Source organism: Callospermophilus lateralis, chromosome 5 (assembly GCF_048772815.1).
Source record: "Callospermophilus lateralis isolate mCalLat2 chromosome 5, mCalLat2.hap1, whole genome shotgun sequence".
NCBI classification, from domain to species: domain Eukaryota; kingdom Metazoa; phylum Chordata; class Mammalia; order Rodentia; family Sciuridae; genus Callospermophilus; species Callospermophilus lateralis.
Genome location: NC_135309.1, coordinates 94,335,206 through 94,357,719, shown reverse-complemented (window position 1 = coordinate 94,357,719; position 22,514 = coordinate 94,335,206). Strand labels below are relative to the sequence as shown.

General features: G+C 34.4%; 1 protein-coding gene across 1 annotated transcript in view; it reads left to right on the top strand.

Annotated features, from left to right (window-relative positions):
• Positions 1–22,514, top strand: part of Adgrv1 (adhesion G protein-coupled receptor V1) — a 522,757-nt gene that overhangs the window by 61,445 nt on the left and 438,798 nt on the right. The window contains exons 24-32 of the mRNA XM_076857025.2: positions 794–923; positions 3,928–4,008; positions 5,821–5,960; positions 7,499–8,108; positions 14,794–15,009; positions 17,867–18,082; positions 18,799–19,043; positions 20,294–20,475; positions 21,262–22,073. Of these exons, the coding sequence (XP_076713140.2) occupies positions 794–923; positions 3,928–4,008; positions 5,821–5,960; positions 7,499–8,108; positions 14,794–15,009; positions 17,867–18,082; positions 18,799–19,043; positions 20,294–20,475; positions 21,262–22,073 (2,632 nt within the window). The remainder of the gene's footprint in view (positions 1–793; positions 924–3,927; positions 4,009–5,820; positions 5,961–7,498; positions 8,109–14,793; positions 15,010–17,866; positions 18,083–18,798; positions 19,044–20,293; positions 20,476–21,261; positions 22,074–22,514) is intronic.

Here is a 22,514-nt window from a genome sequence, read left to right as displayed (position 1 = left end):
TGATTTATAAAATAGAATAGCTTAGAGTTAGGCATTGCTGTTCTATACAACATGGAGTTAACTCAGAGCAGGGTACAACCTGCTTTTCACACTAGAGTACTTCAATTTAGCTTTAAAATCATTAATAGCTTCACAAGGTGAAATACAATTGCCCAAAGAAACTAACACAGAAGGATTAAACAACTTTAAAACATATTCTCATAATTTGAGAGGAAAATGTTTATATGAAATAATGGAAGGAATAAGAATTTGATTTGGAATAACTCTTTCTTTGCAAGTATGTGAACTCTTCTGATTTGAGATCTACATTATGAATTCCAGTTTCAAGTATAATACAGGATATATTGCCAAATGGACTAATATATGCTATTGCTTGAGGGGACTCTCAGAATGAAAAATGCCATTATTATTATACATTGAGAATTTAAAATTCTCAATTATATAATTTGTAATAATTCTAAATATACTTGATCAAGAGAATTCCTTGCATCTCATTAAAGTAATTATAGGAATTTGTGAATGTTGCCTATGATTTATCATTTGTCTTGACTACATTTTTGATGAATAAACAAATTAAAAAATTAGAAGCCCATCTCCTTTATTTAATTGAAGAATATGTATTTAGAATTTTCATTGAACACCATTAATATCCAACGAAGTTTTTAAATTTTGCATTTACTTATCTTCTTCTGTTTCAGTATCTAACAAGGTGATATAAAGCAAACATTCTCACTTTGTGATTTCATATACAATGATTATGATTTAATTGATTAACATTTCATTTGTATTTCAGAATGTTGCTGGCACATTAGAATTTCAACCAGAAGAAAGATATAAATACATTTTTGTCAACATCACTGATAATTCTATCCCTGAACTGGAAAAATCTTTTAAAGTTGAGTTGTTAAACCTGGAGGGAGGAGGTAAGACTGACAATTTAAAAAAACATCAAATATATGCTTTTCCACATACTGTGATGACAGCAGATTCCATTAAAGAAGTTTCTTTGAATTAACCTTACTTTTTTTTCTTTTAATGAATGAATTACTTTCTCTATGAAATTTTAGTTATTACTTTTATAAATTAATATTCAACTCAATTTTCTATAACCTTTGGTTAGTTCTCAGTAATATCTCGATTTATTATATGATATATTATATGAATACTACATATTGTATTATTCAGTTCACTTTTATTACGCTTTGATCTTTCCCTAAAGTACACTTATTCTAAATCCCCAAATTATAATTGTCATACTAACTGCCCCTAAAATTACCCTTTTTCTTTCTTCCCTTTTGAATTTTCATAATAGCCCTATTAAAGCTATTTCCACATATAAAAACAAAGGTCACTAATATCTTATTCTCAATCTGATATTCAGAAAGTTCTAATTTTTCAGAGATTTTTGGAGTTAAAACATATTTCATATCATGTGCATGCAAGTGAAGCTATTTGTTATATTTAGCTGAGTTATTTACATGCTTCTTTGCACAAGTATTAATGTGAGTGATTATCAGGGGCTGCTAGGGTTGTTATAGAATACATGTGGTATGCATTGTATTACCTTTGTAAGTATAAGAAATTGAAATTTATAGGGTATTCACCAGCACAATCCCTTTCATTACAAAACCTGGTATTATTGTATCATTATTACCATCATCTGCATCATCTATATGAAGAGAGTCATGTTGTATAAGCTATCCAAAGGTAGAGATTGGGTAGCATAGATATATTAAAATTGTCTTTTTGTATAAAGAAGGACTTAGGATAAGTATGCAAACCCTTTCCTATGTTCCCAAAAGCCAGGGAAAAGCAACAGAGACTGAGCCAGTGTTTGGGAGTAAGGCAGTGATTAAATAAACAGTGCCTCAGCTTGGTGAATGCATGAAGTAGTAAAAATGTCCTGGATGACCTCTGGCAAGTGGCATATAAAAAAGCCATCTTTGCTTGCCCTCCAGAGACAAGTCCTCACATCTTCAAATCATTAATAAAAAGTAAACAAAAAGTATTTGAGAAATTTCTCTTTGTATCATTTAGAGTTAGAAATACTCATTTACTTAAAAGAAAGAATATTAGTGGCTGTACCCAATACTAATTAATAATGAAACATCAAATATTCCCCTTCTTTTCTTTGTGTGCTGAGAATCAAACCTAGGACCTCGCATGTCAGGCAAGTGCTCTACCATGACTTTCAGCTCCAACCCCAAATATTAGATATTCTTGAGATGATATTTATGATCATATCGATACTTATGTTTTTTTTGGTAGAAACTTTCCTTCAGATCTCTCAAATATATATTGTTACATAGTAATTGAGCAGGAGTTCTCATTTGAAAACGAATCTTGAGGTTTCTTAATAAACAATAGTAGCAGTGAATCTACTTTTTCTCAGTGAATTGGATTGCAGAAAAAGGTATCCAAACAGTGACTCCTAGACTCATTCACACCTAGGGACTGCTTACTAATTGTAAAATAGCTTGTGGAGCTAAATTCTTTCAAAGTTCAGGAAGTAGCTCTTATTCCATACTGTTTTTTCTCTAAAATGATTCTATATAAGGTAACCACAGTCAGACTAGATGTTTTATGCTAACCAAAATATATGTGGTGCTGAACTTTATACCTGTTTCTTATGACTCCTATATAATCATGTAGAAGTGAGAGCAAGGCCTAGATAGCTGCTGGGAATCTATTTTGCTTCTTATGTCTGTAAGATGATTGTAGGTCCTGGGTGCTATAACTTTCCAACTCTATTGAGGAAAGACTGAGAACAAGGTTAACCTTAAACTTGCCTGTCAATCAAGTATATTGGCAGGAGCACATATGTATAGCTGTAGTTTTGCTTTTCTTATTCTGTTTTTTTTTTTATTGCTATTATCACTGCCCTTTCCATCATCTTCGTAAACATTTGGCAAATATAATGGTTGGCATATAAGATGTATTGGATCAAAGGTGTAAAAATGCTTAATCTTTATTATGATCCTTATATATTGCCAAGGCGTTTTATATTTTTATCATGTTTTATATTATTTGATTTTACAATATTTCTATTACTTTACAATATTTCTATGAAAGACAGGACTTTTTGAAGGTGAGAAAACTGAGATGCCACAGAGTTTAGTGTATTGCTGATGGTTTTAAAATGGGTGTCTTTCACAACCAGGGCTGAAGTAGAATTTTTATCTATTTATCTAAGGTTCTTTCCACAATGTCAGTGGCAAAAGGGTGAACAAGATTGAGACGGTGATTTGAATGTGTGGAAGGGAAATGTTTGATGCATTTCCCAAATTTTGAATTGGTGGTTCTGAGTGGCAAGATGACTATCACAGGCATATAGGACAAGATATATGATTACACACACACACACACACACACACACACAGACACACACACTTCCCCCCCCCCCGCCCCGATACTAGTGATTGAATACAGGGGTGCTCTACCTCAGAGCTACATCCCTATCCCTTTTATTTCATTTGGAGACAGGGTCTTCCTAAATTACCAAGGATGGTCTCCAATGTATGATGTTCTTGCCTCAGCCTCCCAAGTAGCTGGGATTATGGGTATGTGCTGCTGAGCCTGGTTAATATTCATATGAATAGTTTTTAAAATGTTAGAAAGCAATTTACATTGTTGTAAATAGGTGAAATTTTAAAAGTAGAATCATTTAAATGGTTGGAAATATGAAATGCCAATCATAATTTCCATGGAGCATTTCCTGAAACCATGAAAAAATTTTTGATAATTTGGTAGTTTGACAGATGTTACAGCATTACCTTTTGAAAAAATTTGTATTCTGTGCAAGAATGACTATCATCAGATGATTGTTACTTCATTTTCCTCTTTGCTTGATATTTTTAAGAGCTCTTCATTTTCTCATTGTGTCAATGTGTGTTGTGTGGGTTGTGTCTTTGTGTCTCTCCTGTGAAGTGACTGAACTCTTTAGGGTTGATGGCAGTGGTAGTGGTGATGGGGACATGGAATTCTTCCTTCCAACTATTCACAAACGTGGTAAGCAGCTGTTCCAAGATTCTTTATTAGTACATATTTTTTATTTTCACTTATTTTTCTCTTTTTAGAAACAAAAATACTAACCACTCCTCCGTGCTTTGGTAATGGACACTGAACTCAAGGCCTTGTTAATGTTAGGCAAATACTCTACTACTGAGCTACATCCTGGCTCTTTTTAACTTTGATTTTGATACAGGGTTTCACTAGATTGCCCAGGCTGGCCTTGAACTTGCAATCCTCCTACCTCAGCCTCCCAAGTTGCTGGTATTGCAGGCATCCAGCACTGTGCTGGTAGTACTAAAATCTTTATTGGCACCTACTAAGTGTAGGTCCTTCACATATTTCATCTCATTAACTGTCAAAGCAACTTTATGAAATGTTATTTGCTCTAGGATTTTAGTTATATAGCTGGAAAGTAATGTAGTCAGAATCACATCGTTGTCTGATTCTGATGCTCAGGCTTTTCTCCCTGATGAACTTACTGCAATTTCCTGATTCTGATTGGAAAGTTTTGTTTGAATGTCATTTATAAAAATGATTGTTAAAAAATTTAAGGTAGTTTTTGCCAGGCGTAGTGGCACATGCCTGTAATTCCAGCGGCTTGGGAGGCTGAGGCAGGAGGATCTCAAGTTCAAAGTCAGCCTTAGCAACAGTGAGGCCCTAAGCAACTCAGTGAGACCCTGTCTCTAAATAAAATACATAAAAAGGTTGGGGATATGGCTCAGTGGTAGCGTATCCCTGAGTTCAATCCCTAATACCAAAAAAAAAAAAAAAAAAAAAATAGACAGTTTTGAATATCTAAAAAGAGGTAAATAGAACGCTTATAATTTCATGTTAAATGTATCACATTTACTTTCTGTAAAAAAATAACCATGAGTCTTTATATGTAACATTTGATCAAAACAAATGGGAAAAAGAAGTTAGGAAGGAAATAAATAAGGAGAAAAAGTTATCAATTAATGAGGGATAATTGAAAAGAAGATGTCTTTTCAAGTAGATTCATATACAAACATGATTCAGCTTTTTAACTCAAATATTTTTTACATATGTGGATAGATGTTTAGAATAATTTTGTTTAAAATGTTTAGAAAGAGAGCACTTTCTAACCCTCAACTGCTTATTTTTCCAATGTCAGAACTCATGTTCCTTCTCCTCATTTCTAACTTCCATCAATGTGTCACATAATCTGTACATATAGCTACTGTATTATTTTTAGAATTGTTCATTTTATTGTCTGCAAATATTAATAAAACATAAAGAGTGAAAATGGGTATTAGGAAAACTTAAAATTCTTCCTCAGATCTTAGTATGGTCTATTTGGGATCAGAGAGACAAATCAATATTATACTAAGATGCAAAAAGTAGAACCAGAGTTAATGCATATTTGAAACCAAGAATCTGTTTAGTCCAGTTGACTAAAATCATAGTGAAACTACTGTTTCATAAAGATTAGAGTAATTCTGGCTCATGTTCTTTTGAGGTCAGTAAAGGTCGTGAGAGACCTTCCTCATATACACTGTGTGAATGAATGTCCTCTTTCACAGAGATGAAAAAGTAAATCAAGTTTTCCTTATTTATCTCCAAGAGCTTATGCAGCACTTGTATATCACATTGGTGCCAAAGTAGAAAAAGGTCATAAAACATGAATATGTGTGGCAACCATTTGTGTCTGCCTTTCTTTCTAAAACAAATTATGTGTTCAGTCAAAGCAACAGCTCTTTCATGAAGTTGTTTCTTGGCTTTTCCTGTTGTTTGTCAATTACTGATTAACATTCTTTTATTTTTGCTGTTCATTGGAACTTGTTCATGCAGCCAGTCTAGGAGTGGCTTCCCAGATTCTAGTGACAATAGCAGCCTCTGACCATGCTCATGGTGTGTTTGAATTTAGCCCAGAGTCACTCTTTGTCAATGGAACAGAACCAGAAGATGGATATAGCACTGTTATGTTAAATGTGAGTACTCCATTCCTACACACATTCTCTTCTTATAAAAATTGTTTTATTCTCTTATGAAGGTGTGTTTTATGCTTTCTTTTTTGTGTGTAGGTAAAAATTAATGAAGCTATAATGGGGACATTATGAATTGTTAATTGAGTAGTCATTTGGCATTTGTGTTTATGTTTAATTTTTCATAAGACTATTTATTTTTTTGAGATTACCTCATACTTCAAAGAATATAATGGAGTGTACTCCAAGTATTTAACTTGCACAAATTTTAGTATTAGTTCAAGCAGGCTGTGATAACAAACATGTCCAAAATCTTTAGTACAACCAAAATTTACTTTTCACTCATGGTATATGTCCAACTTAAATTGAAAAGGGTCTCTGATCATCAGTCGCTTTGGGGACCATGGATTACAGTTGCCTATATCCCAACCTTCATAAAAGAGACAAGAAATGTGGGTGTTGAGAACTGCATACTGACCTTATAGCTTCTTTGTGAATCGGATTAAATCATTTTTACTTAGATTTCTATGGTCAAAGTAAGGTGCATGGCCATACCTAATGTCATTGGGTGAAGTGCCTTCTATACTGTCTCTTACTCAGAAGGAAGGAAAATCCAAAACATTCGTGAATATCAATAATAAAAATAACAATTCTATTTGATATGTGTGTATGTCCACTCTGCTTTGTTGCAAAGAAATTAAGAAGTGTTCTATTGCTTAATGACTCAGCTTCCTCAGCTTTTGTACAAATAATTAAGCACACTAACTCAAACATGTTTGTTTTTGAGTTATTGTATTTCTTTATTATTGTGGCATGTCTTCATTAAATTTTTGTGGAATTAATTTATCAAGTTCAGAAATAGAAACTACCTAGGAAAGAAAAAAATTAAGGGAGTGGATCACATTTTTATAAAACTGCTGTTCAGAATTTAACACTATTTTATCTACATAAACATTATTTGGGGAAATAAGGAATAATTTTTAAGTTTTTGATTTTTAATATATTGATAAAAGCATTTTTTGCCTCTTAAATGTATTGTATTTACTGAGTCAAGCAAGTTTTGGTATTTGCTATATCAAAGATGAAAGAAAATATGACTTCTCTTAAAAATGAATTTTTTGACTAGTTTTTCAGAAAAAGCACACCCATTTGTTATGTACAATGAAGCACACACCATGTTTTGCAGTAAATGTAAAAACTTTCAAGGGGATTTGCTTAAATATAATAAGTTTGTAGTCACATTTTGTTCATTACTGTTACATATTATAACTCTGTCTGAGATACAGCTAAAATTTAGGCAGAATTTAAAAATTTTCCATCAACTTGTGATTTCATGTAACAATAACTTTTTAAATATTTTCTCTATGACTCTCTGAGATTCTTCAGGGATGCATAATGTATGGTTCCTGACTTCAATAATCTTATAATCTTAGGAATTTATGTAAAGTTAAAATTTATTATGCACTTGTCATTACGTACATGTAAACCTCTAGGTCAAAGGTTTCAATTTCTCTTTTGAAACATTTTAATACTCTATTTTGCAGGTTGTGAGGAGTCATGGAACTCTGTCTCTAGTGACTTTGCATTGGAACATAGACTCTGATCCTAATGGGGATCTTGCCTTCACCTCTGGCAACATCACCTTTGATATTGGACAGAGGAGTGCCCATATCACAGTGGAAATATTGCCAGATGAAGATCCAGAGCTGGATAAGGCATTCTCTGTGTCAATCCTGAGTGTCTCCAGTGGTTCTTTGGGAGTTCATACTAGTGCCACATTAACAATTTTGGCTAGTGATGATCCTTATGGGGTATTCATTTTTTCTGAGAAGAATAGACCTATTGAAGTTGAGGAAGCAACCCAGAACATCACATTATCAATAATAAGGCTGAAAGGCCTTATGGGAAAAGTTATGGTCTCTTATGCTACAGTAGATGATATGAAAAAACTACCTTATTTTCCACCTAATTTAGCCAGAGCAAGTCAAGGAAGAGATTATATATCAGCTTCTGGATTTGCTGTTTTTGGAGCTAATCAGACTGAGGCCACAATAACTATTTCAATTTTGGATGATGATGAACCAGAAAGGTCGGAGTCAGTGTTTATTGAACTATTCAATTCTACTTTAATAGAGAAAGTGCAGGATAGACCAAGTAAGTATGCATTAGTGTGCTGCCAAAATAATGAATTTTTAGAATTGGTTATAACAGAAAATTTTATAAAAATAGTAAGCTCTCACTTTGAAAAGATCATCCTTACAGAAGTTTATCTGTAAGACAACTGGATGTGGAATACATTTTTTTCTTAGAAATCATGTTTTAGAAGTCAGTTACATTCCAACATTTTAGAAGCTTCTGTATAATCTGTGTGTAATTGACCTCTACTACTGTTATACTATTATACTTGTAGTTTCAAAGCATTCTGGAATCTCTCTGGTGAGTCCAGGGCTAATCCTAGTAACAAGAGCCTGAGATCCCTTCACCTTGATCCACTTTTGGGAAATTCATTAACCCACCAAAGCTCTTTGTATTGACAAGTAACATGTATGAAGGAAGGGGACAGGGCTGTGTAGAGGTAGGAAATTGTGAAAATTTGTGGAATAACTTAGGCTAAAATGTAAGATTCTAAGATTAGCATATTGACTTAGCTTAAAATGTAAGATTCAAAGTCAGTATGTAAAGCTCTTTACAAGCAAGTTTCTTCCCCTGAGTCTCAACACCTGCATGAATGTATTATGTATGAGAAGCCACATTCTTAACCACAATGAATGTAATTGTAGTCCAGGGTTATAGAGGAAATTTACAATTGCTAATATTAAATCTTTAAATTACAGTCAAGTTTAAAAATTCTTACACAATACCCCTCACTTTTTAAAAAGCCGGATTAGTTATAATAACAGAGAAATTAAAATAATAATTAGCCTTATTAAGTAAGAATTAGAGAATGCACTCTGGTTTTTGAGCACAAATGTATCAAAATAGAAATAAAACCAAAAGGGATTATTGCACATCATAATGGTTAGGACTTGTGTGTGTTGGTGTTAGATAACTTATTTTTAAATTTATAACAATAAGCTATTGAACATAATCGTCTAAAGTCCCAGTTTCCCTATTTATAATACAGATGTATTATAGGGATTAAATATGAGCAAATATGCAAAAATTAATATAGCACTGGCACAAGGTAAACATTATCAATAAATATGAGCAATTATTAATAATAAAGTGTTATACACACACACACACACACACACACACACACACAGAGTGTCTGTGTGCTATGGGATAGGAGAAACAATCAACGTATATTTTATGTTTTCTCTGTTCCCAGAACCATGCAGCATATTTCCGCATAGCTATAATGTAGAATAAAGAAAGAATAATTAAGTGCAAGTCTGTGATAGTGACTCAATTTTTTTTATTTTTTAAATTTCTTCTTTTTAGTTAACATGACAGTAGGATGTTTTTTGACATGTCATACATAATGGAGTAAAGTTCCCATTCTTGTGGTTGTACATGATGTGAAGTTATGTTGGTCATGTATTTATATATGAGCATAAGAAAGTTATGTCTGATTCATTCTACTGTCTTTACTATTACCATTCCCCCCTTTCCCCATTCCCCTTTGTTTAATCCAGTGAACCTTCATTCCTCCCTTCCCTGTTGCCTAGAGTCAACATCTGCATGACAGAGAGAACATTCTGCCTTAGTTTTTTTGGGATTGGCCTATTTCACTTTACCATGATAGTATCTAGTTCTATCCATTTATTGGCAAATGCCATAATTTAATTCTTCTTTATGGCTGAGTAGTATCCACTGTGAGTATGTGCCAGGAGTTGAGGGTTGTTAAGGGTGAGATATAGGGGTCAAAAATTTTGTTTTATTACATATGTATTTCCAGAATTCCCAGCATCATTTGTTGAAGAGGCTCTGTTTTCTCCCCAATGTATATTCATGGTGTCTTTGTCTAGTATGAAATATCTGTATTTTTATGGGTTTGTCTCTATGACTTCTATTTCTGTACCATTGGTTTTCATGTCTGTTTTGGTGCCAATACCATGGTGTTTTGTTACTGTAGCTCTGTAGTATAATTTAAGGTCTGGTATTGTGATGCGTCTTGCTATACTTTTCTTGGTAAGAACTGCCTTGGTTGTTCTGGGCTTCTTATTTTCCAAATGAACTTCAGGACTGCTTTTCCTATTTCTATAAAGAATGTTATCAGAATTTTAATAAGAATTGCATTAAATCTGTTTAATGCTCTTAGTAGTATGGCTAATTTGAACAATATTAATTCTGCCTATCTAAGAACATGGGAGATTTTTTCTTCTTCTAAGTTCTTCTTCAATTTCTTTCTTTAGTGCTCTGTAGTTTTCATGGAAGCTATTGTGAATGGAGTATTTTTCCTAATTTCTCTTTTAGTTGATTCATCGCTGATATATAGGAATACAATTGATTTCTAGGTGTTAATTTTATATCCTGACATTTTGCTGAATTTATTTATGAGTTCTAAAAGTTTTCTGGTGGATATCTTTGGGTCTTTCAAACATAGAGTCATGTCATCAGCAAAGAGGGATAGTTTTAAGTTCTTCTTTTCCTATTTGTATCCCTTTTCTTTCTTTCTTCTGTTTAATTACTGTGGCTGGAGTTTCTAGAACGATATTGAATAGGAGTGGTGAAAGAGGCCATCCCTGTCTTATTCCAGTTTTTAGAAGGAATGCTTTCAATTTTTCTCCATTTCGAATGACGTTGGCCTTGGGTTTGGCATATATAGCTTTTACAATATTGAGGTATGTTTCCATTCTCCCTAGTTTTTTTAGTGTTTTGAACACAAATGTGTGTTCTATTTTGTCAAATGCTTTTTCTGCATCTACTGAGATAATCATGTTATTCTTGACTTTATGTCTATTGATGTGATGAATTACATTTATTGATTCCTATATGTTGAATCAACCTTGTATCCCTGGGCTGAATCCCACTTGATGATGGTGCACCATCTTTTTAATATGTTTTTGTGTGTAATTTGTGAGTATTTTATTAAGAATTTTTGTGTCTATGTTCATCAGGGATAATGGTCTGAAATTTTCTTTCCTTGATGTGTCTTTATCTGGTTTGGTATCAGCGTGATACTAGCTTCATAGACTGAGTTTGGAAGGGTTCCCTCTTTTGAAAAATAAGTATTTTTAAATTTCATTCCTGATTTCTTCTGTTATCCATTCATCATTCAATAGTGTATTATTCGGTTTACAGGTGTTAGAGTAGCTTCTATTTATTATTTTATCTTTGGTTTCTAATTTCATTCCATTATGATCTGATAGGATGCAAGGTATTATCTCTATGTTTTGTTTTTGCTAAGAGTTGCTTTGTGGGCATAAGATATGGTCTATTTCAGAGAAGAATCCATGTGCTGATGAGAAGAAAGTGTATTCAGTCATTGATGGATGAAATATTCTATATATGCCTGTAAAGCCTAAATTATTAATCATATTTTTTTTAGTTCTATACCTTCTTTGTTTGGTTTTTGTTTGGAGGATCTATCGATTAGTGAAAGAGGTGTGTTAAAGTCACCCAGTATTATTTTGTTGTGGTATATTTGCTTCTTGAATTTGAGAAGGTTTTGTTTGATGTACATAGATGCTCCATTGTTTGTGGCATAAATATTTTCACTTATTATGTCTTGTTGATGTATAATTCCTTTCAGCAGTATGAAATATCCTTCGTTGTATCTTGTGATTAACTTTGGCTTGCAGTCCACTTTATCTGATATGAGGACAGCAACCCCTGCTTGTTTATGCGATCTATGTGAATGATGTTTCTTTCCCTTCTTTTAGCCTTCAGTTTGTGGATGTCTTTACTTATGAGGTAAGTCTCTTTGGAGATGGCATATTGTAGGTCCTTTTTTAAAAAATCCAATCTTTAAGTCTATGTTTTTTTGATTGATGAGTTTAGGTTATTTACATTCAATGTTGTTCTTGAGATATGATAATTATTCCCTGTCATTTTGATTTACTTCTGGTTTTTAATTAGAATTGGTTTCTCCCTGATTCAGTGTTCTTTTAGTGTGGTTCCTCCCTTTGCTGGTTTTCATTTTTGTTTTTCATTTCTTCTTCATAAAATATCACATTGAGTATGTTTTGTAGTGTAGGCTTTCTAGTTGTAAATTCTTTCAATTTTTGCTTATCAGGGAAAGTTTTTATTTCATCATCAATTCTGAAGCTTAATTTTGCTGGGTATAGTACTCTTGACTGGCTTCCACTTTCTTTCAGAGCTTGGTATAAATTTTTCCAAGACCTCCCAGCTTTGAGGATCTGATTTGAGAAATTATCTGAGGTCTGGATTGGTTTCCCTATAATGTTACCTGTCTTCTTATCTGGCAGCATTTAAAATTCTTTCCTTATTTTTATCTTTATCCCTATATATGTTAGGCATTTTCATAATAATGTGCCTTAATGAGGGTAATTTTGTATATTTGTGGTCCTGTAATCCTCCTGTATTTGATTTTATATTTCATTCATTAGTTTTGGAAATTTTCTGATATTATTTCACTGAAAAGATTGTGCATTCCTTTTGTTTGTATCTCCCAGCCTTTATTTATCCCAATAAATCTTTATTTATTCAGGTTATCCCATATTTCTTGAAAGTTCTGTTCATGGTCTCCTGATATTTTTTTCTCTACGGTCAACTTTGTTTTCAAGATTATATATTTTGTCTTCATTGTATGAAATTCTATCTTCCAAGTGATTTAGTCTGTTGGTGATGCTTTTAATTGTATTTTTAATTTGGAATTGATATCTTCATTTTGAATATTTCTGCTGTTTTGTTGTTGTTGTTGTTGTTTCAGAATCTTTATTCCTTTATTGAAGTGATCTATCACTTCCTATATTTTCTCTCTGACTTCACTCCTTATTCAGTCCTTTACTTCACAGATCAGTTTAACCATGTACATTTTGAACTCCTTTTCTGACATTTCCTCCACTGTGGTGTCAATGGATTTCTATTATTGGAGTGTCTCGGTTTGTTCGGGATGATTTGCTTCTTGCTTTTTCATGTTGTTTGTGTGTCCACCCTTCTAACAGAATGGATCTGAGGCACTAGAGTTTCTGCCCGCTGGACTTATGGTATCCCTGAAGGTTTCCAGAACCTCACTCTTTAGGGGAAGACAAATAATAACAACAACCAATGCAAACAATATACAACATTAAACCAAATAGTTTCTATTATGATGTCTACAGTGTTAATTATCACAATAAACAGAAATGATATGATCAGCTGTTGTCTACAATGAAAACAGCAAGTTGGCAAAAGGGTTCTCCATTTCAAATGGTGGACAGGGGGAGAACAGAAGCAATATAGAATGTGATGGTTATGAGGGAGGAGGAAAGAAGATAGATGTAAAAAACTGAGTGAAAGAGAGAACAATAGAGATAGGCTGTTAGTGGAAGAAAAGAGAGAATCAAGCAAAACAGGTAAGAGCAAATATATATGTCTATGTAAAGTAAAAATTTTTTAAAAATGAAAGAATACAAAACAAAACTCCTAGTCCTCAAAAAACTGACCCATGAAAAATGACTGCCTTCAAAAATGCTCACTGAGAAGCTGCTGTCTGCTTTCTTGGTTTCATGCCACAGAACAGTCAGGAAAGCAATCTCCTTTATTCTGTCATCTTATAAACTTGCTGATGACTCAAATTTTAGTAGACAAATCAGTGTAGGGCCTGCTAGGATCTTTGCTGCTCTATTCTAAGTATAATCATCAACTTCCATGAGAGGAGCAGCTGTTAGCACCTGCACCTGGTTGCAGGGCAGGGTGCCCAGTGGTGGAGAGCCAAAGGTCAGGTAGCTGATATGGTGGGGATCATAAATAGAAAGTAAGAAAATGAGGCCAGCCATTTAGTACACCTCCTCATTGTGTCTGATAGGCACTAGTAGAGGATCTTACATGAGTTCTTCAACTTCTTTATGCCTGATTCCTAATCTGCTGAATAATATATATCTATCCCTGTCTTTATCTGTCTCGGCAGATGAATGGATAAGAAAATATGGTACAGGGGAGATTATTCGACTCTCAAAGAGAATGAAATCCTGCTATTTGTGGCAAAATGGATGGAACTGGAGAACTTTATCAAAAGTGAAATAAGCCAGGCACAGAAAGATAAATACTGCATATTCTCACTTATGTGAAGAAGATAAATATGTTGATCTCAAAAAAGAGAGTAGATGGCTAGAGTGATTATTACAGGCCAGGAAAGGTAGTAGGAAGTGAAGAGAGAGGGAGGTTGGATTATATGTATTCAAATACAGTTAGATGGGAGGAGTAATTCTGGTGTTCTGCAGTGCAGTGGGGTGACTGGAGTCTGCAGCTGGTGTTTGAGCTCAAGGAACTTAGAAGGAAATGCCTTTTCTACTCAGTTTCATAACCAGAGTGCTGTTTTTCTTTAGTGGCATGATTATGAACTAAATAGAAGCACATAATTCTGTAGGCTTATTATGACTTGTAATATCATGTAAATTGATGATTAATTATACTTGAACCATTTCACTGCTTTTTCAGAAGTTTCCAATACTTATTAAAAATACTTGTGTAGGGTAATCTTTCCTTTGCCAAGCTTTTATATGAAGAAAAATCTCCCTAGATTGTAAGGTGCAAGAGAGCAGGGATTTTCTATTTACTTTATTTTTGTATTTCCAATGTCTAGTTTAATGGTGGTGCATATACAGATTTAAATCCTTTGAAATATAAATAGTAGAGAGAGACATCTGGCTGATGCAGTTTTATTGAGGCTTCTTGATGACTTTTAACCCGTTTTTAGAAATTTGATATATTAGCTTTTCTTCTCTTTTAGTTCCAAATTCTCCACGCCTGGGACCTAAGGTAGAAACTGTAGCCCATCTAATTATCCTTGCCAACGACAATGCATTTGGAACCCTTCAGCTTTCAGCGCCAGTGGTTCGAGTGACAGAAAATCATGTTGGACCCATTATCAATGTGACTAGAACAGGAGGAGCATTTGCAGATGTTTCTGTGAAGTTTAAAGCTGTGCCAATAACTGCAGTAGCTGGTAAGGAAAGATATCTAAGGAGCAGTGAAGTGTTTTAAAGGGTCATGTGTCTGGATTAACAAAGCCACATAAGGACATAATTCGAAAAATCAACTAGAAAGCATCAGTACTCTTGTGTCTGTTTAGATACCAATCTAGAGATTTTACATATCTGTGACTCCAAATTGGTAGAATTCATGAAAAACACTGGTAAAATTGTACCAAAATTCAAAAGTTATGACAGCTGAAGTATGCACAAGCCAAAGAAAAGTAAACTAAGGATGTCATTGGCTTTCTCTGATTTTTTTTTTCCATTTTTTGAAAGGGTTTCATGTGTAAATGACTACTAAGGAATGCAGGAAAAAATGAGTAGCCATTAATTTTGGTTCTTTGGAGTAGGCTTATCTGCCATTATTTTACCTTGTTTATTTATGAAGAATATGGAAGAGACAATGGTTAGCACTGACTATTTTATGTATAAGCAGAATGATTTGACTGCCAAATGCACACATTTGGAGACTGCCTTCTTTGATATAGGAGATCCAGAATTTAGAGGGAGATTTGCCCAATAACAGTTCAGTTAGAATTCTAGTGTTCACTCAAAGGAATAGGAGTGTGAATGAGGGGGATATGATGCCTGATTTAAAACATAAATCATCTGAACATGATTCTTGCTAAAAAAAAAGACAACAAGCCTGGGCTGGGGCTGTACTTCAGTGGCAAAGAACTTGCCTAGCATGTGTGAGGCACTGGGTTTGATCCAAAAAGTAGGCCCAAATCTCCATCATGTCAGATTAGGCCCTGACTTTCTTAATAAGACTCCTATAGTACAAGAATTAAAATCAAGAATCAATAAATGGAATGGAGTCAAACTAAAAAGCTTCTTCTCAGCAAAAGAAATAATCAGTGAGGTGAATAGAGAGCCTACAGAATGGGGGCAAATTTTACCACAAGCACATCAGATAGAGAACTAATCTCTAGGATATATAAAGTACTCAAAAACCTTACCATCAAAAAAACCATAAATAACCCAGTTAATAAATGGGCTAAGGAACTGAAGAGACACTTCTCAGAAGAGGATATACAATCAAAAAACATATGAAAAAATGTTCAAATATCTCTAGCTATTAGAGAAATGCAAATCAAAACTACTCTAAGATTTCATCTCACTCCAGTCAGAATGGCAGCTGTCAAGAATACAAACAACAATTAGTGTTGGTGAGGATGTGGGGAAGAAGGCACACTCATACATTGCTGGTGGGACTATAAATTGATGCAGCCAATCTGGAAGGCAGTATGGAGATTCCTTGGAAAACTTGGAATGGAACCACCATTTGACCCAGCTACCCCACTCCTCGGTTTATACCCAAAGGACTTAAAAACAGCATACTACAGGGACACAGCCATATCAATGTTTATAACAGCACAATTCACAATAGTTAAAATGTGGAACCAACCCAGATGCCCTTCAGTAGATGAATGGATAGGGAAACTTTGGTATATATACAGGGTGGAACATTACTCAGCATTAAAAGAGAATAAACTCATGGCATTTGCAGGTAAATGGATGGAACTGGAGAATACAATGCCAAGTAAAGCAAGCCAATTCCAAAAAAACCAAAGGTTGAATGTTTTCTTTGATATGAGGTTGCTGACTCATAACGGTGATGGGGGCAGAGGATGGGAGGAATGTTGGAACTTTAGATAGAGCAAAGGGGAGGGAGTGGAAGGGAGGGAGCAAGAGGGTAGGAATGATGGTGGAATGAATTAGACATCATTACCCTAAGTACATGTATGCAGACACGAATGGTGTGAAAATACTTTGTGTACAATTAGTGATTTAAAAAATTGTGCTCTCTATGTGTAATATGAAATGAATTGCATTCTGCCATCATGTATAACAGAGTAGAATAAATAAATAATTTAAAATAAATAAATAAATAAATAAAATGAAGGCATTTTGTCCATCTTCAAAAAAAAAAGGAAAAACAAGCCAGGCTTACTTCATCTGTGCACATTAGAGGATGCACAGACCTAAGAATGCCTGACTGTCTCTAGACAACCTCATCTATTGACAGGTGGGGGGAATTAGTGTTCTGAGGAGTTCGCCTGTAGGATCTAAAGGGAATCTCCCTCCTTTCCTTATCCAGTGCTTGTTTTCTTGCCACCCTGAGCAATACTCAGCAGCAGCTTTTTATCCAGCTTTGTAGGAAAGTTTGTCATTTCCAGCTGTATCACTGAGGATGCTAACATGTCGTTTCTGCAATAGTATAGTTTATTTCCCCAGTGAAATTGGAATTCTAGTTCTTTTCTTTGTTCTAAAGTATTGTACTCTTTTTTTTTTTTTTTTTTTTGTAGAGAAGGAACCATGTTATGGTAATGATTGTCTATCTCACTCTAAAGAGAGAGAAGGAAGGAGGGACGGAGAGAATCAATCTATAGTAAAGTATATAAGTATCTTCCTGAAAAATGAAGACATGAAGTTGAACAACCTTAAGAAGTTTTTTCCATTATCTTATGATATTAACAAATCCAACTTTTATTAGTTTTAGAAAACTTTGTTTAGAATAGATATAGTTGGGCTGGGGATGTGGCTCAAGCGGTAGCGCGCTCGCCTGGCATGTGTGTGGCCCGGGTTCGATCCTCAGCACCACATACAAACAAAGATGTGTGTCCGCCGAGAACTAAGAAATAAATAATAAAAAAATTCTCTCTCTCTCTCTCTCTCTTTAAAAAAAATAGAATAGATATAGTTAATATCCTCGAAAATGTCTCCCCAGGTATACCATAAAGTTTGGAGTAAATATTGTTTCCCTAGTGTGTGGAATGTTTATCATATTCTGAATAAGTGTTAACATTTTACTTTTCATCCTTGCAGGTGAAGATTACAGTATAGCTTCATCAGATGTGGTCTTGCTGGAAGGGGAAACCAGTAAAGCTGTGCCAATATACATCATTAACGACATCTACCCTGAACTGGAAGAATCTTTCCTTGTGCAGCTGCTGAATCAAACAACAGGAGGAGCGAAACTAGGGGCTTTGACAGAGGCTGTCATTATTATTGAGGCTTCTGATGACCCCTATGGATTATTTGGTAATCGGGCTTGTTTGCATCTCTCTTTTACTTGTTTGTATAAGTCAAGTATAATGGCCATTTCTTTTCTGTAGAGACTCAGAATTGATTTGATTAAGTGTTCTTTTTTAACCTGTTTATTAGTGATACATAGAACCCCTATGTAGCCTGACAGGCATGGATAGTAATTTTTTTTAAAAAAAGTGAGTAACTCACCCCTTAACATAGAGATGGAAATCACAAACTTTTAGCTTTTTGTTCAGATTTGGTTCTCAGATGCGTTTTGTGAGTCTTAGGTAATTCTTTTAAAAATTAATTTGTAGAAATTGCCATTCAGATCTGACTTTCTGGGCTTTCCTGATAAGTAGGAAAATCTGGCAATATCAAACCCCACTTTCCTGCATAGTATCAGTCATGGGAGCAAATAGCAACTACCCCTGGGGACGAGGCAGGCCTGTTTGTATAGTTAGCCACAGTTCCCACTGGATTATTTCACTCATGGCTGGTATATACATGATCCCTGTTGACATCTCACTTTATGATTTCTGTTGTTAGCACAATGAAAAATAACGATTGGAAACTTTGGCAGGCCTGACAAAGTTGTGTCACAGCATGGTACCCTGCTTTTGTGGGATGTAGCTACTTAGGTAGCTTAGGGGAAGAAAGAATCCACTGTAGAAGGGTCCTTGTTAGTTCTGTGTTGACTCAGTTATACTTTGTATCCGTCTTCCCTCCAGGTTTTCAGATTACTAAACTTATTGTAGAGGAACCTGAGTTTAACTCAGTGAAGGTAAACCTGCCAATAATTCGAAATTCTGGGACACTCGGCAATGTTACTATTGAGTGGGTTGCCACCATTAATGGACAGCTTGCTACTGGCGACCTGCGAGTTGTCTCAGGTAATGTGACCTTTGCCCCTGGGGAAACCATTCAAACCTTGTTGTTAGAGGTCCTGGCTGACGACGTTCCGGAGATTGAAGAGGTGAGAGGAATGGCTAGTATAGAATGACACTGTAAATTGTGCCTTGTCTTATAGTGACTAGGACAGATGACTCTGGCTATGACATTTTAGAGAGGATGTCAGATGAATTATTTCTGCAAGAATGTCAAAGTATGGTAGTATAAAAGTGATCTTTACAAATAACAAGAGGAGGAATATTCTAGAAATAGATTTTTGTCTACATGAGATTTTATTAGTATACGATTGTTTTTTGTGCAATTACATTGTATTTTTCAATAATGGTGTTAAATAATTTAAAAATATATAAAAATATGTTCATTTTTTTCTACATTTGTTTTTATTAATTTGTATTTATGATCTCTTTTGGCTTGGATGCAAGCCAATCTTTTTTAAGTGTAGATTTTGACTTTCCACTCTTCATTTATTATTCTTCAACTATTATTGAGAGTTTACTATCTAACTGCATCATTCTTACTCTAATTTCAGAGCTTATTTAACAAATAAGCTAGGTAATTTTCCTGTTTTATATTTTTTATGATGAAGAAGCAATGTGGCAACTAAAATTAGAGTCTCAGTGGGAAAGCTGATTCATCCATCACTAACATATTGTCTGAAGATAATTTTATTTTATGAAATTCAAGTATTACTAAAGCTTAGACCTCATAAAAGTATTATATTAGCATTCATTCTTTAATAGTATTAAATTTTATAGGAGTCCATAGAATTTCTCTTGAATGCAAATCATAATTCAATTCTAAAATATTATTCATTTATATATAGAAAACATTTCTCTTTCCTTCTTTCTAAAGGTTGCAATACAATATGATGTTTTTTCTTATAAGATTTGTCAGAATTTCCATTCAGGATAACATGGGAAATAAAGCATAATAGATTTAACTTTGAGCTAAAATGCATATGCAATATTTCCCCTCAATAAAAAGGTATAGGACATAAAAGTCATATCATTGAAATGATAAACATAAATAGGAATCTTAAAATTGATTTATATGATTATAAAACTGAATATAAAGGAATTTAAACAGCCTGCATTCTTATGTATAATCATGCTCTATTATTAAGTTGATAATGAATTATTCTATTCCAAGCTGGGTTTACAAATGTTTTGGGGGAGTTTTATTTGAGTCCATTTATACTTAGTCCATTTTATTTTTATGCTTGTATGGATATGTTTGCTGATTTTTTACCTGCATCATTCTTACTCTAATTTCAGAGCTGGGATGCTGTTAAGGAAGTTTTCACTCTATTTTTAGGTTATCCAAGTGCAACTAACTGATGCCTCTGGTGGAGGTACTATTGGGTTAGATCCAGTGGCAAATATTATTATTCCTGCCAATGATAATCCATATGGCACAGTAGCCTTTGTTCAGTCAGTTTATCGTGTTCAAGAGCCTCTGGAAAGAAGTTCCTGTGCTAACATCACTGTCAGGCGAAGGTATATGAGGTGGCTGCTTGCATCTTGGGAGTGATGGGAATTATGGGTGGTGAAGAAGGATCCTTCTACAATTAAACAGTTTGGATTTGATGGTTTTTCCATATTATAATTTATTTTATAGGTTAATGTGTTGGTTGAATTATGTTTATTAGTAAAATGATCCATCATACTTATACCTATTGTTAGTGAAATGAATAGTAGATTATATACCTTTGTGTTTTCTAATCTCATAAATTTATTACTTTAATCTACAGTCTGTAGAACTTAAATACAACTTTAAGTTAAAGAACACTCAGATTTTGTTTGAAGTGCTTGATTTTCAGATTCTGTTTTTTTCCTGCATTTCTTTTTCAAGGCAGCATAGTTTTCACTGAGCTCCTTTAGGAACAGATAATGTAGGATTGAGGGATCTTAGAGCAAGTCATTACATTTCTTCCAAATGTACTGTTACTATTGTTATCTTCAGTAAAATCTAGTAATTAAAACTCATTTTGTAATTCTGCTTGGGAATTCTGAAGTTGATACCATTTGCATATCTTGCAAGATATTTTCATAGCTCAATTAAAAAATAAACATTATTAAAAATCATTGTTTGATTGAAAACTAGCAAAAGTTCCCTAAGAAAAAAATGTTGAAAGACATGCAATTAGGAAGCACGTTGTGTTTGTATTATTATTTTAAACATAAAAAAAAAGAAAAACCACAATCAGCACTGCTCTTTTGTTTGTGCAATATGCAGATGACTTTGAGTGCTTAACCTGTCTTAATTGTCCCTCCATCTTTTAGTGGAGGGCACTTTGGTCAGCTGTTGTTGTTCTACAGTACTTCCGACATTGATGTAGTGGCTCTTGCAGTTGAGGAAGGCGAAGATTTACTGTCCTACTATGAATCACCAATTCAAGGGGTGCCTGACCCACTTTGGAGAACTTGGGTGAATGTCTCTGCAGCGGGGGAGCCCCAGTACACCTGTGCCACTCTGTGCCTCAAAGAACATGCTTGCTTGGCGTTTTCATTTTTCAGTGCTTCTGAGGGTCCTCAGTGTTTTTGGATGACATCCTCCATCAACCCATCTGTCAATCATTCAGACTTCTGGACCTACAGGAAAAACATGACCAGGGTAGCATCTCTTTTTAGTGGTCAAGCTGTGGCTGGTAGTGACTATGAGCCTGTGACAAGGCAGTGGGCCATAATGCTGGAAGGTGATGAAATTGCAAATCTCACAGTTTCTATTCTTCCTGATGATTTTCCAGAGATGGATGAGAGTTTCCTAATTTCTCTCCTTGAAGTTCATCTCATGAACATCACAGCCACTTTTGAAAATCAGCCAACCATTGGACAGCCAAATACTTCTACAGTTACCATAGCACTAAATGGTGATGCTTTTGGAGTGTTTGTGATTTATAGTATTAGTCCCAATACCTCCGAAGATGGCTTGTTTGTCGAAGTTCAGGAGCAGCCTCAGACCTCAGTGGAGCTGGTGATCTACAGGACAGGAGGCAGCTTAGGTCAGGTGACTGTTGAATGGCGTGTTGTTGGTGGAACAGCTACTGAAGGTTTAGATTTTATAGGTGCTGGAGACATTCTGACTTTTGCTGAAGGTGAGTCATGGTTCTAAATGGATTTCAATTTTCCCTGGTAAGTTCATTAGAGTCAATTTTTTGGATAATGTTCAAGACAACTCTTGCTAATATGTGTATTCCTGTACGCATATTCTTGCTAACTTGTAGAAGTATAGTATGGTTTTGGAAAAAAATAGGACTGGTTAGCTTATTAATGATTGATGTGACATATTTAGGCAGACATGACCCTGCACGTATCTTTTTAGTTATTGAATAGCATAGTTTATTGATTATAGTGTTTATCGATTTTCAGGGAATATGTGAATTTTATTCATTTATCCACAATAGCAATGCCTTTAGAGGCAACCATAAGGCAGGTTTTAATTTTGTAAGAAAAATTACAAGAATGTTATGTACTTAAAACCACTATATGGGTAAGCAGTACTACCTAGGCAAAGTGTGAGCATTTTCAAATATACT